Below are 17,565 nucleotides of genomic sequence, written 5' to 3' on the forward strand. Positions count from 1 at the left end.
GTGGGAGCATCTCATGGACACAGTTATGGACGGAATTGTGTCCCCCTAAAGTTCAACATGACTACATTTGGAGATGGGGCCTTTAAGGAGATAATTAAGGTTAAAGGGGCCCAGATCCCACAAGCCTGTGCCCTTATAATAAGGGGAAGAGACAACAGAGGGACCTCTGGCTCTCTCCGAGGAAACGCCGGGTGAGACACAGAAGAGCAGGCAGCTGTCTGCAAGCCAGGGAAAGCGTCCTTTCCAAAACCACCCTGACCCTGCACTTCTCGCCTCCAGGACTGTGAGAAAGTACATTCTACCGTTTAGGCTGCCTGGGCTGTGGCACCTTGTTAGAGTAGCGTTTTGGGCTCGAAAGACGCCACCCTGCACACCCTCACTTCCAACAAGGGCTCCCGCCCTGCTCCGGCGCTATGCACAACACCTCAGTTCAGGACAGCTGCACCTCAGGCCACACACACACACACACACACACACACACTAAAAACAGACCCATCTGGAATTACGTGCTAATCACGTGCGCACCAATGTTACACCACGGGCCCTGATTTACGATTCATTAGGAAAGCTCTCGTTAAAAATAAAAAGTAGGCAACACAATCTGCCGCAACTGTTTATTATATTTAGAAGTCTACAAAGTTGAGCTTTTAAGAAAAATTCACAAAACATTCAGTTGAAACCACATTTCTGGTTCATCAAATTTCAAATATATTTTACTGTGCTGAACAATATATTCTAACGCTGTCTAAAACACAGCCAAATTATTTTTCTTTCTTTCATTTGTACACATTCTGTAATTTTTTGAAAACCAAGATTAAGATAAAAAATGTTAAGAAAACTACCCAATTACGATGACTATTTTCCCATGTACTGGAATATTTTCTGTGGGTGTGTCTTCTTACCTTATTCATTTTTGCTTCTGTACACTGTATCGATTTATAAATGCACTTAGGGAGTTCTCATCTTACATTTCTCATAAATTCAAACAGCAACGCCTTGTCAAAAGATTAATTTGCTTGGCAGTGCAGAAGCTTAGGCTGTTAAAAGCACTCACTGAAAATTATTTTTATATTTATCGACCATCCAAAATAAACAATTTCAAAGGGACAGACATCTTGAAACATTATTTTGAAATCACCTTAATATGTGGAAATATAAATGAAGCAATCTGTCAAATTAGACACCAGCCATTTTTGGTCTTTTGTTTTTATTCTTTGTTCCCCTTTTAACGAAATATATGTGGTGAATTTTGTTTCTCCAGGCCCTTCTCGTATCAGCTGATGCTGGTAACCCTCAGCCCGTGAGCCTCCCAGCACTGAGACCCCTCGGCCCCCAAGGAGAGGTGGAGGAGCCCTTCTTTCCAGACCCACAGCTGTTGGAACCAGCGAGTCCAAGGAAATAAAGCAGGGGTGTGCACGGATATGCCAGAAGGAAGGTGTGTACAGGAAGTCACGCAAAACAGAAATCGCAAGGAAGCTTCTACTACATCAAAAATAACAGTTTCTCAAAAGAAATATTAAAAATCAGTAATGTATGTATACCCTGTGAAAAAGTAGCAAAACAATCCACAAGACTGGCTGGTCTTCACTGCAGTCTGTGATGTGGTCACTGGTTCATTTAAAGAGGAATTTCTCCAGGAAATACATATCGCAACGCCAGTATTAAGAACCATAGCGATCCTACAGAAAGAACCAACACGAAAGTTTACGACTATCAGCGCCAGTTCCTCATTCTCAGCACCACCAAAACGGGTGCCGCAGCGACGGAAACCCGCGCCCGCCACGCTGCGGCCCCTGGGCTGTGGCAAGGACGGTGAGGGGTGCAGGGCCCCGTGGTGAGCCCTCCAGGGGGCAGGTGTGATGGGGGGACAGAGGAACCCTGAAATTCTGGTTCAGCTGAGTGATCTTGCAGGAGCACCTTAACCTCTCTGTGCCTCTGTTTTTCAATCCATAAACTGGGGATGATCATCTATAAAAAACAGGGATGTCACCTCCGCGGACAGACTGATGTGGGCTCGGCTGACCTAAGGGACGTGAAAGGGCTCTGCGAATTCTAACCAAAGGTTGTGTCACCAACAGCAGGAGCCCCAGGGCCGAGGAACGCTCCATAGTGGGGGCACCTCCCCAGCCCGGGAGCCCCCTTTAAAGGCAGCAGAGTCCATGTCGATTAGGTCCTACTCCCTACAGCCGTGTTTGACGTTAATAACAGCGTCCTAAAATAACGTGACGTAAGCAGGAAGGTTCACAAAATAGCCTTCGTATAATCAGAGCCAGCCTTAAAGCGCTATACACGAGCATGTTCCACTCTTGCCTCATTTAAAAGACTGAAATACAATCTAAATACCCAACTCGGGGAATATTTAAATAAATTACATCTATTTTCACTCAACAGAATGTGGTTTCTGAAGACTTTTTAACTACACGGAAGCGCTCATAACAAAACATCGTGAAGAAAAAAGAGGATGCAAAACCACAGACACAATATAATCCTTTAAAAATTTTAAACAGGTACGCACAGAAATCTAGAATGGAAATAGAATAAACCAAAATATTAACGGAAGTCTGCCCTGTGAGGTGGGATTATGGGTAATTTTTTATTTTCTTCTTAATATTTCTGTTTCAATATAGGAAAAAAGTAGGTCACGATCATGACAATTCCTGTAACAATTCCTCTAGAGTCATAAATTAGAAAATTTAAACAAATATGAAACTATAATTTCTGGTTTTCATGATGTCCTGGGTTACACTGTAGCAAACATATAAATCAATAATATAAAATCTAATTTTCCAGCAACTGACGAGTGGTCCAAATCTCATTTTCAAAACTATGAACCCACCATCGAACTCAGTTAACGTCATCCCCGTTTCACTAACCTGAATCGAAGTCATGACTCCGTTAGCAAAGACGGAGAGCTTTCCAGCAACGGATCTCACTCCCTGCTTAAACTGGGCCATGTCGGGGGCCGTGGGCAGCATGCTCGTGAGGTTGTAGTTTCCTGCACACAGAGCAGACGCTGGCTCGTCACTACCGCGGGGATGGCACAGCCAGTGCCCAGGGACCCGATGGCTTTGGAGAACTCGGCCCCCCTCCCCTCCAGCTGCCCATAGGCAGCGGCTGCGGTTAAGGGAAAAGGAGCCTGTGGTGGGTTTCAGCGCCAGCCCCTACCACGAAGCACCTGCAAGACGCCACGGTGAGAGAAGAGGCAGCACTAGGTCTTAGGATCACCACGGGTTCAAATATTGGCACTGCCACTTCCAAGCTGTGTGCCTTTGGAGAGGTTCCTTACCCTCTCTGGGCCCCCGTTTCCTCCAGGCACTTAATACAAGACCTGACAGAGAAGTACTCAGGAAATGGCAGATGGGCGGGCATCTGTAGGTTTTTTGGACTCTGGCATCCCTTCCCGCTTTTGGTCAAAGCCCTCCTCCCTTCCTCTGCGGGAGGTCTCTCCCCCAGCTCCCTAAACCACGCGTGGGCACGTGACCCGGACCTAGCCAATCAGAGCCTTGCTGGATTCCCGCATCCTCAAGGGAGGGGAGCCGTTTGCTCGCTCTGGGGTTACTGGTGGGGACGCCGCTGCAGCTGTCTGTGACTAGGGCCACCCCCTCCCACTCCCTCCTCCAGGAGGGAAGGAGGAAGCCTCTGGCAGTGCGGGAGGAGGCTCACCGCCGGAGGAAAGGCAGACGGGTGGGTGGGGCTGCCTGCCGACTGAGCAGGGCCAAGCGCACTGCCAGCGCTCCCAGGTCGGGGCCGAGCCCTCACCCTCAGCGAGGCCGCCGTCGGCTGGGTTTCTGCTGCTGAAGTTTGGTTGTCCCAACACAGACGGCAGCATACTGCACACGGGTGAAGCGCGTCAGAGTCGCCACACATAAAGGGGTCCCTAGAGCCGACCGATGGGCTTTTGTGGCGCACTTTTGTCACACAGCTGTGATAAGGGGCCGGAGGGGCTCAGACTTTGTGAGAGAACGCAAGCCCTGCAGACCCTCCGGGGAGCCGGCCCGGCTGCCCCGCGGCTCCGCAGGTCACGCTACACCCGCCTGCCCTTCAGCAGCGGCAGAAGCCAGGTCCCTTTCCCAGAGCCAAACGGGAGGCACACGTTTACCCTCCAGCACGGACGCCACCCAGGAGAGACAGCGCGTCTCCCCCCGCGCCGTCGCGTGCCCAGCACTCGGGGCGGGGCCCCAGGTGCGGCTGCTTCTCCTCTCTGCCTCTGGGTGACATTTTAGAGTCTTGGAGCCCTTTGCCAATGACAGAGCGACAGCCCAGCCCGGTGACGGGACTTGGGTTCAAAGCCCAGCACAGTGGTGCTACCGGCCGGTGAGAGGAATCTGAGGGGAAATGAGGAGCTCGTGTGACATCCTGGGCGCGAAGGGCCAGAGTCACAGCTGCTCCGTGGCGTGGCGAGGTCCGGAGTGGCGGGGGAGCTGCGCCCCAGCGGTCAGCGGAGGGTGACCTCAGCAGAAGCGCCTCCGCTTACAAGCTTCCAACTCGAGAAACGTTGAAAGAGGAGAGCACCGCCGAGGCAGGAGGTTTAACGTGGAACCAAAGCGCCGCGGTGGCTGCTCCACTCGGGCGCACAGACGCCCCTTCTTTTCGCTCAGGTTGACAAGACTCCGGTCTCTGTAACTGAACCTGGTTGGCGACAGCACCGCACAGCTGTGACGTGTGACAAACACGCTCAGCAAATCACCAAACAAAACCGCCTGACGGCCGACTGAAGTCAGTGCTTCGGAGGCCGACAGGCCCAAAGAGGCCAGGCTCCTGGACCCCGGGCCGGAGCCAGGAGGACAGGAGAGAGTGGCCGAGGTGCCTCCGGGGAGTCTCGAGACCCAGGGACAACAGCAAACGCGCCACGAGCCCCTACGACCCTGGGCAGCGTGCACCGAGCCCGGACAGAGGTGTCCGTCCGCAGCGCCCGGGGCTTCCCGGCTGGCCCTGTTCAGACTCAAATGATCAGAATCAGGGTTTGGAAAGAAATACACCAGAGGGGCAAGCTGGGTTTCCAGCTTCTTTTGTTGCGACGCTGCTCTCAACAAAGAACAAAGCCACCTCTGCTCGGTCATCTGGTTCCCTCTGAGCCTGAGTGGCTCCCTCTGAGGCAGTGCCCAGCGATGGCCGTCCCCTGTCCCCCAACTGACCCTACTCTGGAGTGACGGCAGGGACGGACACTGTGCCAGCTGCAGATGCTTACATGCACTCCTCATCCACTCCCTCCAAGACCACGGAAGGTCCGAGCAAAGCCAGGGTTAAAGCACGCCCCCAGGAAGTATTTCACTTCATCAGGAAGCATTTCTAATTCGGAGCTATCTTCCCCTTAACCCTGAAGAAATTATAAAGGTGATCTACCCAGTGGCACTGATATTTCACGGATGGGGAAACATTTAAGATAAGGAACACAAAATACTCTCTTAAAACCAGCTTCTGCTCTTTGCTGAAATGCACTCTAAATAAAAAGTAAATTTTGTTTGTTTGTTTGTTGCGGTACGCGGGCCTCTCACTGTTGCGGCCTCTCCCATTGCAGAGCACAGGCTCCGGACGCGCAGGCTCAGCGGCCATGGCTCACGGGCCCAGCCGCTCCGCGGCACGTGGGATCCTCCCGGGCCGGGGCACCAACCCGCGTCCCCTGCATCCGGCAGGCGGGGACCTCAACCACTGAGCCACCAGGGAAGCCCCAAAGTAAATATTTAATGAGAATTGTTCAATGCGCTTGCACTTAGAACAGTTAGTAAAGGCATCTGATGAGAGATGCAGAATGAGGGTAATTGTGGTCTGGACCGGCTGGGTTTGGGATGGAGGAGGGAGGGGGAGGGAGGGCAGGCGCTGTGAGCAGGACCGCGGCCGCTGGGGAGGGGCTGAGGGCCCCTGGGCAGCCTCGCTCCCCGGGATGGTCCTATCGCAGCTGCGAGTCCCCAGGACGGGAGCTTGTCTGGGACCCACAGAGGGCCAAAAAACATCAAAAGACCTCTGTCCTCTGAAAGGGTGTGACAGGAAGGTAAACGTCATCGCTGGCTGCAACCTTCCTTCAACAATAGGAAAGGCTGCTCATTTGATCTCTGAAAGGCTTTTTAAACAAACAATAATGTTTCAGAGTGAAACTTCCAGTAACTTGAATTACAAAACACACACAGCCAGGGGTGAGTTTCAACCTTTTAGGTTCTCTGGACCGCCCTGCCCCTGAGCCAGGGCGCCCATGAGGTGGCCCAGCACTGACTCACGGGGGTGGGGTGGGGTGGGGTGGCGGAGGCGGGACCCTGGGAGACCTCCACAGGAGCCGAGCACCCGCTGCCAGGGGCGGCCGCGCAAGGAAGGGCCCTGACGAGAGGCCAGGACACCGAAGGTTCGGTTCGCATATGAGAACACAAGTTCGTGAGCCATGCCTGCCCCAAGCCGGTGCTGGAACCAGGGGTCAGAACGCAGCTCCTCCTGCTTAAGGCCAGAGGGCGGCCTAGGACGCTCCCTGCCCGGGGGCCACACGTCTCTGGTCCACTCCCCTGGCTAGAACTCTCCCTCTCGCTGCAGCACAGCAGCCTGGCAGTGCCCGCGTCACCCCGGGGGCCACGGTGGCTCTTGAAACGCCCCCCAAACCCCAGCACAGAAGGCCCCAGGCATTCGGGTCTCCCCCATGACCTTCTCTGTTGAGGCTGTTTCTCTCTGGACTCGGAAAACAGTTGTTCCCTGTGGCTGCAAGGCCCAGCGGCCGCCCGCGTGGGGTCCCTCCGTGCCCACGCCCAGCTCCTCCAGGGCTGGAGACGAGGGGTGCAGGTGGTCCCGGGCCTCGAAGGCCTTGGAGATTCCCCCCTGCTTGGGTGCTCCTGCTGACGAGTGGGCTCCTGAAATGACCTCAGAGCTCCTTGAATGTCGGCCGTGACACGAGGGGGACACGTGGCCCTCCCCTCACCCCCGAGGCCTGACTCGGGGCTGACTGGGACTGGAGCACGGCTTTCCTACGGCTCAGGGTCAGAGGGACAAGCAGATAGGCGCTTGGTTCTGGACGCCCGTGACGGGCCTGTGTACCGAGGCTTACTCCCTGGGGGAGCCCAGACGTCTCCTCATCGGGGTCTGGACCCCCCTCTCCACCTGCCCGAGTCCAAAGCCCCATTCTGTCTCCCCTGGGAGGCGGAGGCTGGTGGACTCACCTGTTCTATCTGCTCTGACTACTCCTGGGGTGCGGGAGGGGCCTGGGAGGGCCTGCCATGTGCCAGACCCCGAGGTGACACTTTACATAAAGGACCTCATTTCAGCCTCAGTACAAACCGGTGGGATTAGGTATGGATATTACCCACCCATTTTACAGAGGAGGAGACCGAGGCTAAGGTGACCTGACATCCCCCAGGTCTCACAGTTAGGGAGTGGGTCCCGTCACACGGTAGCCTAGGGCTGTCCCCTCCAAGGCTGTGACACTCTGCGGGCCAGACACCAGGTTCACACCACGCGGGGCACCCCACCGCCCGTGACGACGGTTCAGGGAGACGACATGCCGGGTGACTTTGGGGACATCACTTAAATTCCAGGACTTGGTCTCTTCACATGCGAAGCCTGGATAATAACTTCTGCTCTGCCTGACTTACAGAGGCCAGAGGAGCATCGCATAATGGCCGCTAACAATCCTGGAAAAGTAACAAGTCCTATCCCGAGAAAATGCATTTATGCCGCGGACACGGTGGAGACCAGCCGCGTTACCCGCCTGCCCCTCCCCGCGTTACCTGCGGCCGGCTTCCTCTGCTCGTCAAACAGATCAGCAGAACTGATGGAGGCACTTGCCGAAAGCCTCTCCAGCCGAGCCCTGGTTTCAAACTAGACAAGACCAGGAGAAAAGAAACATTAGGCTCCAAGAACCACGAGCAATTCTGCAGAAAGAATCACTGTGGAGCTCTCACGGCTGGGCTGGGGGCCGGCGTGGCGCTCACGTCCTGCGGGTCACAAGCAGACAGATGAACGCACGACGCCACGGCCAGCGACGGTCAGTGGAGGGGAACCCAGAGGGAGAGTGACAGTGACAGCTCTGTCACGTGCTGCTCTCGCCCAGCTGCCAGGAAAGGCCACTCCAAGAAGCTCTCTCCCAATAGCCTTACGTTAGTTACCTCCTAACTGAACTTGAATGCTGTCAACTTTAAAACAAGGCAGATTTTAGTGGGTGGAGAATAGCCAAGCGGCAACTCTAAATACACTCCAAATGCTAGTGGAATCTCTACTGCTACAAAATAAAATCAGTACACTTTCGGAAATAATTATTCTCTGTATCGTGCAAGAAGCCTAGTAATATCACGTATCTCTAAGAGTTTTGCGTAAGCACGTTAGTGCTTCACAATTAAAAGGAAACCTTTAAGCTCCCCACTTCCATTTGAGTCTTACTGCTTAGGCAGACTCCACTAAGATAAGCTCATTAACATTTCTGAGAAAAGAGGCAATAATCTCTTTTCTGAAAATAAATATACCTACCCTCGAGAGTCTATCTATATACTTCATTTAACTATGGTTAAAAAATTGCTAAGTAAATTACAGGTGTATTTTATTAGCAATTTTTAAACTATGGTTAAAAAATTGCTAAGTAAATTACAGGTGTAAAATCGCCTGAAATTTACTCAAAAGATATCAAATGGGTGGCTATTCAAAACACTGAGAAAGGAATAAGAGAAATAGGAGACACTGTCGCTACCTCCCAAGCACTCCTCCAGCTGCAGCGGCAAAGTGGGGCGGTTAGTCAGAAAGACGTGGGTTCGAGTCCTGCTCCAGCGCTCAGGGGACAGGGGTCCCCTGCAGCCTGACTCCATCTCACTCAGTACCCAGCACCTCCTCCCACACCTCCCGTGACCCTGCTGGCTTCCTCCTCTGTGGGGACCACACAGAAACTCCCTGGGCACTTACGTCAGCTTTGGCTTGTCTTCCAAAGTACATATCTGAGGAAATGGCTTTGACATTGCCAAACTTCTTCTGGGCCTCATCTGTATTTTCAGCTGGCTCACAGTCTGGCTTGCGGCGAGCAGTAGGTCTACAGTCAGCAACAGCCAAAACAGGAATGACATCAGTAAGATGATAGGAGTAGGAGTTTTCTACCATTACCCCTTAGAGAACACTGGGTTTGACAATCACCCACAGATGAGAATGCCTTGGTGGGAGTCCTGGAGTCCGGCAGAGAGGGTCCAGCACACTGCTGGAGCAAAACCTCCAGGACTGGATGCATTAAAGAGGGTAAGAGGAATAGTTTCACTGGGCCCACTCCTCCTCCTTGGGTCACTCCTCCTCCAAGGCAGCACAGCTCGGTGCCAAGAGAGACCCACGGGGCCTGCAATTTCTCCCACGGGGGAAGGGGAGAGGGCGGTGAGCGGGTGCCTGGTCTCCCCAGCTGTGTGGGACATTGCCAAGGGTGCCTCTTTCTCTCTCATCCCACCCAGGATACGAGGTGACCAACACAGCTTAGGGGCTGGGGGAGGCTGGAAGCAGAGCAGCCAGGGCTCAGAACTCATCAAAGCCATGTGGATTCCACTGACCACTTCCCGAGCTCCGCGAGGAGGCCTGCTCACAAACCACTGGATACGCTCTGCCTGGGGAGCCCCCAACTGGGCCTCCAACGCTCTGGCTGCCTCACCCATGCAGCTCTGGCCCCACAGCTGGCTCCCTGCACACGCCCCTGCGGACGGGGAGGGCAGGCCTTTGCAGACGGCAAGCGAACGTGTGCAGAAAGTCAGCCCAGCTCTGTGGGACTCACAGAGAGCGCACAAACTCGAGCACTTCAGGGCACCCCCCTAGGGGAAGCAAGCAGGAGGCTCTCCGCACCTGGCCCTGCTTTGTGGGACTGAGAGGAGACATACCATCCTAAGACGTCCTCCCCCAAAAGGAATAAGAAGTGTGGCGTGAGTGCACCCGTAGAAAAGGTCTGAGCAAGCCTCAGCACCTCTAGCAGGGCTGACTACTGACGGTATGTCTCACCCAAAGCCAGGCACTAAAGCCTGGAGGGGGTGATTGCTCCTTCAAGACAGCAACACAAGACTCCAAGGAACATGAAAAACCAAGGAAACCGGATACCACAAAGGGAAACAACAACTTTCCAGTAACTGATCCCAAAGAATTGCCTGACAAAGAATTCAGAATAATTGTTTTAAGGAAGCTCATCAACCTATAATAAGAACACACACAACTCAATAAAGTCAGGGAAATAATACACAGATAAAATGAGAAGTTCAACATCGAGACAGAAATCATAACTGCTTCCCATCGCTCGCATTACCGTCTGAGCTCCGCCTCCTGTCAGATCAGTGGCGGCATTAGATTCTCACAGGAGCATGAACCCGGTAGGTTCAAACCAGAACTGCACGTGGGAGGGATCTAGGCTGTGCGCTCCTGATGAGAATCTAATGCCTGATGATCTGAGGTGGAGCTGAGGCGGTGATGCTAGTTCTGGGGCGTGGCTGCAGATACACATTATCATTAGCAGAGAGGTCTGATGCACAGAAACCGTGATAAATCAACTGCTTGCAGACTCATATCAAAACCCTATCAGTGGGGGCTTCCCTGGTGACACAGCAGTTGAGGGTCTGTCTGCCAATGCAGGGGACACTGGTTCGAGCCCTGGTCTGGGAGGATCCCGCGTGCCACGGAGCATCTGGGCCCGTGCGCCACAACTGCTGAGCCTGCACTCGAGCCCACGGGTCACAGCTACTGAGGCCCACGTACCTGGAGCCCGTACTCTGCAACAAGAGAGGCCGCTGCACTGAGAGGCCTGTGCACCGCAGTGAAGAGTGGCCCTGCTCGCTGCAATTGGAAGAGGGCTGGTGCGTGGCAGTGAAGACCCAACGCAGCCAAAAATAACAAATAAATAGGCAAAATAAATAAATTTAAAAAACAAAACAGAACCAAAAAAACCCTATCAGTGAGTGGCAAGTGAAAACAAGCTCAGGGCTCCCATTGATTCTGCATTATGGTGAGTTGTATAATTATTTCATTATATATTATAATGTAATAATAATAGGAATAAAGTACACAATAAATGTAATACGCTTGAATCATCCTGAAACCACCCCTCCCCCAATCCCGGTCCGTGGAAAAATTGTTTTCCACGAAACTGGTCCCTGGTGCCAAAAAGGTTGCGGACCGCTGAAGCAGAGGAAAGAATCTGTGAACTCGAAGACAACTCATTTGAAATTATCCAGTCAGAAGAGAAAAAAGAAGGAAAAAAAAAAAGAAAAAGAGCGAAGAGGCCTATGTGAATTATGGGATACCATCAAGAACACAATTCATCCATTGTGGGAGTCCCAGGAGGAGAAGAGAGGAAGAAAGGGGCAGAAAGTTTATTTAAAGAAATAATCTCTAAAAACATCCCAAATCTGGAGAGAGATACGGACATCCAGATACATGGAGCTCATAGGTCCCCAAACAGATTCAACCCAAATAAATCTTCACCAAGAAATATATAATAAAACTGTCAAAAATCAAAGACAAAGAGAGAATTTTGATAGCAGCAAGAGAAAGAAACTCATTCTATAAAATGGAAGCCCTGTCAGGCTATAAAGCAGATTTCTCTGCAGAAATCCTGAAGGACAGAATATAGTGGGATGATATAGTCAAAGTGCTGGAAAAACAGAAACAAAAACAACTGCCAGCCACCAGACTTGTCCTACAAGAAACGCTAGAAGGAGTTCTTCAAGCTAAAATGAAAGGATGCTAATTAGTAACATGAAAACATATGAAAGTATAAAACTCACTGGTGAAGGTAAGCATATAGACAGAACACTCTAATACTGTAATAGTGGTGTATAAGTCACTTAACTCTAGTATAAAGGTTAAAAGACAAAAGTGATAAAAATAACGATAGCTACAATAATTTATTAGTGGACACACAATATAAAAAGGTGTAAATTATGACATGAAAAACATAAAATGTAGGGAAGGAGAGTAAAAGAGTAGAGATTTTGTATGCAATCTAAGTTAAATTGTTATCAGCTTAAAATAGACTGCTGTAACTATAAGATGTTTTATGTAAGCCTCATGATAATCACAAAGCAAAAACCTATAGTAGAAACACAAAAGAAAAAGAGAAAGGAATCAAAACATACCACTATGGAAAATCATCAGATCACAAAGGAAGACAGCAAGAGAGGAAGCAACGAATAGAAGAACTACAAAAACAGCCAAGAAACAGTTAATGAGATGGCAATAGTATATCCTTAACTATCAACAATTACTTTAAATGCAAACAGATTAAATTCTCCAAGCAAAAGACACAGAGTGTCTGAATGGATTAAAAAAAAACGAAAACAAAAACAAGATACAACTATATACTGCCTGTAAGAGACTCATTTCAGCTTTAGGGTCACACATAGGCTGAAAGTAAAGAGATGGAAAAAGCTATTCCACATAAATGGAAACCAAAGGGGAGCAGGGAGATCCATACTTATATCAGACAAAACTGACTTTAAGTCACAAACTGTAATCATTATAGAATGATTAAAGGGTCAATTCATCAAGAGGATATAACAATTGCAAATATTTATGCACCCAACACAGGAACACCTAAATCTAATAAGCAAATATTAACAGATCTGAAGGGAGAAATAGACAGTACTGCAATAATAATAGGGGACTTTAATACCCCACTTTCAATGATGGACAGATCATCCAGACAGAAAATCAATAAGGAAAACTGGACTTGAACCAAATGGAACAAAAGACATATTCAGGACATGGCATCCTGTAGCAGCAGAACACACATTCTCAAGCACACACAGAGAACATTCACCAGGATAAATCCCAGGCGAAGTCACAAACAAATCTGAATGATATTTAGGTCTTAACAAATTTAAGAAGGTTGAAATCACATTAAGTATCTTTCCCAGCCACACTAGGATGAAAGTAGAAATCAATAACAGGAGGAAAAGTAAAAAATCCACAAATAGGTGGAAGTTAAACAGCACACTCCTGAACAACCAATGGGTCAAAGAAGAAATCAAAAGGGAAATTAAAGGATATCTTAAAACACAATCTTCAACAAAGGAGCCAAGAATATACAATGGAGAAAAGACAGTCTCTTCAGCAAGTGGTGTTGGGAAAACTGGATGCTGTAAATCCATGGTGTAGAACACTCCCTCACACCACACACAAACATAAACTCAAAATGGCTTAAAGATTTAAATATAAGACATGACACCGAAAAACCCCTAGAAGAGAACACAGGCGAAACATTCTCTGATATAAATTGTACCAATGTCTTCTTAGGTCAGTCTCCCAAGGCAAAAGAAATAAAAGTGAAAGTAAACAAATGGGACCTAATCAACCTTATAAGCTTTTGCACAGTAAACGAAACCATAAACAAAATGAAAAGACAACCTACAGACTGGGAGAAAATATTTACAAGTGATGCAACCAACAAGGGCTTAATTTCCAAAATATACAAAACAGCTCCTACAGCTCGATATCAAAAAACCCACAAACAAACAACCCAATCAAAAACTGGGCAGAAATAGACATTTCTCCAAAGAAGACATACAGATGGGCAACCGGCACGTGAAAAGATGCTCAACATCACTAATTACCAGAGAAATGCAAATCAAAACTACAATGAGGTATCACCTCGCACTGGTCAGAATGGCCATCACCAAAAAGTCTACACATAATAATTGCTGGAAAGGGTGTAGAGAAAAAGGAACCCTCCTTCACTGTTGATGGGAATGTAAGTTGGTGCAGCCTCTATGGAGAACAGCATGGAGGTTCCTTAAAAAACTAAAAATAGAGCTACCACATGATCCAGCAATCCTACTCCTGGGCATATATACAGAAAAGGCAAACACTCTAATTCTAAAAGATACATGCACCCCAGTGTTCATAGCAGCACTATTTACAATAGCCAAGATGTGGAAGCAACCTAAATGTCCGTCGACAGATGAATGGATAAAGAAGATGTGGTTTATATGTATGCAATGGAATACTACTCAGCCATTAAAAAGAATGAAATAATGCCATCTGCAGCAACATGGATAGACCTGGAGATTATCATACTAAGTGAAGTAAGTCAGACAGAGAAAGACAAATTTCATATGATATCACTTACACGTGGAATCTAAAAAAGATGATACAAATGAACTTATTTACAAAACAAACAGACTCACTGACAAAGAAAACAAATTTAAGGTTACCAAAGGGGAAAGCTGGGGGGAGGGATAAATTAGGAGTTTGGGATTAACAGATACCACTACTACATATCAGTGTAAAACAGAGGGCTTCCCTGGTGGCACAGTGGTTAAGAATCCTCCTGCCAATGCAGGGGACACGGGTTCGAACCCTGGTCCAGGAAGATCCCACATGCCGCGGAGCAACTGAGCCCATGTATCACAACTACTGAAGCCTGCGCACCTAGAGCCCACGCTCTACAACAAGAGAAGCCACCGCAGTGAGAAGCCCGCGCACCGCAACAGAGAGTAGCCCATGCTCGCCGCAACTAGAGAAAGCCCACACGCAGCAATGAAGACCCAATGCAGCCAAAAATAAATAAATAAAATAAATTTTTTTAAAAATCCCATCAATTTTCTAAATAATAAAATAAAATAGGGCTTCCCCGGTGGCGCAGTGGTTGAGATCCGCCTGCCAATGCAGGGGACGCGGGTTCGTGCCCCGGTCTGGGAGGATCCCACATGCCGCAGAGCGGCTGGGCCCGTGAGCCGTGGCCGGCGAGCCTGCGCGTCCGGAGCCTGTGCTCCGCAACGGGAGAGGCCACAACAGTGAGGGGCCTGCATACAGCAAAAAAAAAAAAAAAAAAGGATATCTTAAAATAAATAAAAATGTAAACACTTATGGGATATAGCAAAAGCAGTACCAAGAGGGAAGTTTAAGGCCAACAGGTATATGAAAAGGTGTTCAACATCAGTGATCATCAGGGAAATGGAAATCAAAACCACAGTGAGATATACCACCTCGTACCTGCTAGGATGGCTATCATCAAGAAGACAGGAGATAAGCGCTGGTGAGGACTAGAGAAAAGGGAACCTTTGTACACCACTGATGGGAATGGAAATTAGTATAGTCACATGGAAGACAGTGTGGGAGCTCGTAAAAAAATTAAAAATAGAACTACCATATGACCCCAGTTCTGGGTATATACATCTGAAGGAAACAAAATCAGTATCATGAAGAGGTCTCTGCAGTCCCATGTGCCTGGCCGCATTATTCACAATAGGCAAGATATGGAAACAACCTAAGTATCTGTCATTGGGTGAATGGATAAAGAAAATGTAGTATATAACAGACAATGGGGTCATATTCTGCTGCAGAAAAGAAAGAAGGAAACTCTGCCATTCGTGACAACACAGAGGAACCTGGAGGAAGTCAGAGAAAAAGACAAAGACTGTGTGTGTCCACACTTGTATGCAGAGTCTAAATGGAAAAGAAGCTGAACTCAAAGAAACAGAGAGCGGAACAGTGGTTCCCAGGGAGATGGGGGAAATGGGCAGATGTTGGTCAAAGGGTACAAACTTTCATTTACAAGATGAGTAAGTTCTGGGGATCTAAACAGCATGGTGATTATAGTAAATAATCCTGTAGTGTTACCTGAACAGTGGGAAGAGAGTAGAGCTTAAATGTTCTCAGCACAAAGAACAGAAACAGCCAAAACAGGTTAAACTGATTTGAGGCAAGGCAAATGCACTTCTCATTTATAATGTATGCACATGGCATTTTACTTTTTAAAAAGCCAACAGCAGTAATTTTGTAAAAGGATTTTAGGCCACTTTGAAAAGCCTGAAAATTCTAATTAGAAAAATGAATAACTACCCAAACCACACAACATTTGAATGAATTCTGCTATTTAAAACAGGCCTGTTATTTCACTCTTCAGTTCCACGGATCAGTCAGTAAATGTTGAATATACTGTCATGCCCGTGAGACACTGCTCCTCATTATGCAGGACACAAAATGAGCAGGATGGCGGCATATCCCAGTCACCGAGGACAGTCCCAGGTCACACCCGTTGTCCCAACACACTAGTACTGTCCCCCTGCACTCTAAAGAGTTCCCTGGGCTTCCCTGGTGGCACAGTGGTTGAGCGTCCGCCTGCCGATGCAGGGGACGCGGGTTCGTGCCCTGGTCCGGGAGGATCCCACGTGCCGCGGAGCGGCTGGGCCCGTGAGCCGTGGCCGCTGAGCCTGCGCGTCCGGAGCCTGTGCTCCGCAGCAGGAGGGGTCACAGCAGTGACAGGCCCACGTACCGCAAAAAAAAAAAAAAAAAAAAAAAAAAAAAAAAAAAAAGAAGAGTTCCCTGGTTTGGACGATACATTATACAGCCCTTCATTCATAATCACCAAAAACTGGAGATAGTTCTCTGACAGGTAAATGGATAAACAGACTCAAAAAGAATGAATGAATGAATGAATCTCAAGCGCACTACGAAAAGTCAAAGAAGGCTGTCTAACAAGGCTGGTTACTGCATGACTCCAATTACATGACATTCTGGGAAAGGAAAAACGGTGAGGTCAGACTACAGACCAGGATACAAAGAATATTCTTGAACTAGCACAACAAAATCATTTACTCGTGTTAGAGAGCTTCCCTAGAGATGCATGGAGTCACCATTTACAAGCTCACTACTCTGGTATTCATACCTGTCTGTGTAGCCTGTGGTTTTCAGAATTATGTCAGTGTCTTTGATGGTCTCTTTTTTCCAAAAGGAATCCGAACTGTCATCCCAGCTAGAAAAAGAACTGCTCCTCAGCTCCACTGGCTCGTCAAAACACCTGTATGAGAGAAAGCGGAACAGTGACTTTGGAGGCCCTTGCCGGTGTCCACTCACGTCCGTACGTGGGCACTGCCCTTCCCGGCCTCTTTGAGGTTGGGGGCAGCCATGCGATCTGGCCGGTGCAACAGGAGCAGACAGACGGCGAGTCATTTCCAAGGCCTTTCAGACGCCCAGTCTTCTCTTCCCTCGCCGCATGGAAGGGGTCGGGTTTTCCAGGTGCTTCAGCCTCGGGCAGGTGAAACCACCATCCACCTGGACAGTCAAGACTCCACCGGAAGGACAGGGAAGCTGGACAATCACCTGTACCCTCAGCTGACTTTAGTGAATGAGAGACAAACCATCATCGTGTTAAGCCCTTAAGATCGGGGTCGGCGGGTGGGGGGGAGTATTTCTCACTGCAGCAAAACCTAGCTTATCCCAACAGCGCCTGACGTCTCTGAGTGCTACCTCACTATAGGTTAGTCACAAATAATGCTTCGACCCCATCCGAGGAGCTCTTTGTTGGCAATCCTGCCATGTCAGCCACGGTATAAGGTATCACCCCTAACAGTAACCAGCACTTAGTGTAAGTGACGCTGATCGGCCGGCCTCCTCCTGGAATCAGTCACAGAGCTGTGATCGCCGATCACAGGACCACCGCCCCAAGATGCCCTTTCAGTCTGGAGCTTGACGTGAGCTTTGTCTGTAAGCATCTCAGGGGAGCTGCTGGCCTTCTGGGTGGGTTTACACTTTCATGAGCTGAGCGTCACCGAGCAGGGCACTGCGGAGAGAGCAAGACTCAGCTTTTGCTCCTGAGTGGTGGGAGAAAAATCTTTGACCAAGAGCAGCAGGGTTTGCCTGGAACAGGACAGA

General features: G+C 49.2%; 1 protein-coding gene across 2 annotated transcripts in view; it reads right to left on the reverse strand.

Moving 5' to 3' along the window:
- Positions 1 to 576: 576 nt before the first annotated feature.
- The window catches only part of ARFGAP3 (ADP ribosylation factor GTPase activating protein 3), a 50,705-nt gene continuing 33,716 nt past the window's right edge, over positions 577 to 17,565 (reverse strand). Inside the window, exons 12-16 of one of the 2 annotated variants that reach the window (XM_059080918.2) lie at positions 16,580 to 16,711; positions 8,863 to 8,986; positions 7,701 to 7,791; positions 2,874 to 2,995; positions 577 to 1,679 (exon numbers count right to left, since the gene is read on the reverse strand). In XM_059080918.2, coding sequence (XP_058936901.1) covers positions 1,662 to 1,679; positions 2,874 to 2,995; positions 7,701 to 7,791; positions 8,863 to 8,986; positions 16,580 to 16,711 — 487 coding nt within the window. In that variant the 3' untranslated portion in view covers positions 577 to 1,661. The remainder of the gene's footprint in view (positions 1,680 to 2,873; positions 2,996 to 7,700; positions 7,792 to 8,862; positions 8,987 to 16,579; positions 16,712 to 17,565) is intronic. The other variant, XM_067010328.1, reaches the window with a different exon arrangement.

Source organism: Kogia breviceps, chromosome 12, assembly GCF_026419965.1.
Source record: "Kogia breviceps isolate mKogBre1 chromosome 12, mKogBre1 haplotype 1, whole genome shotgun sequence".
NCBI lineage: Eukaryota > Metazoa > Chordata > Mammalia > Artiodactyla > Physeteridae > Kogia > Kogia breviceps.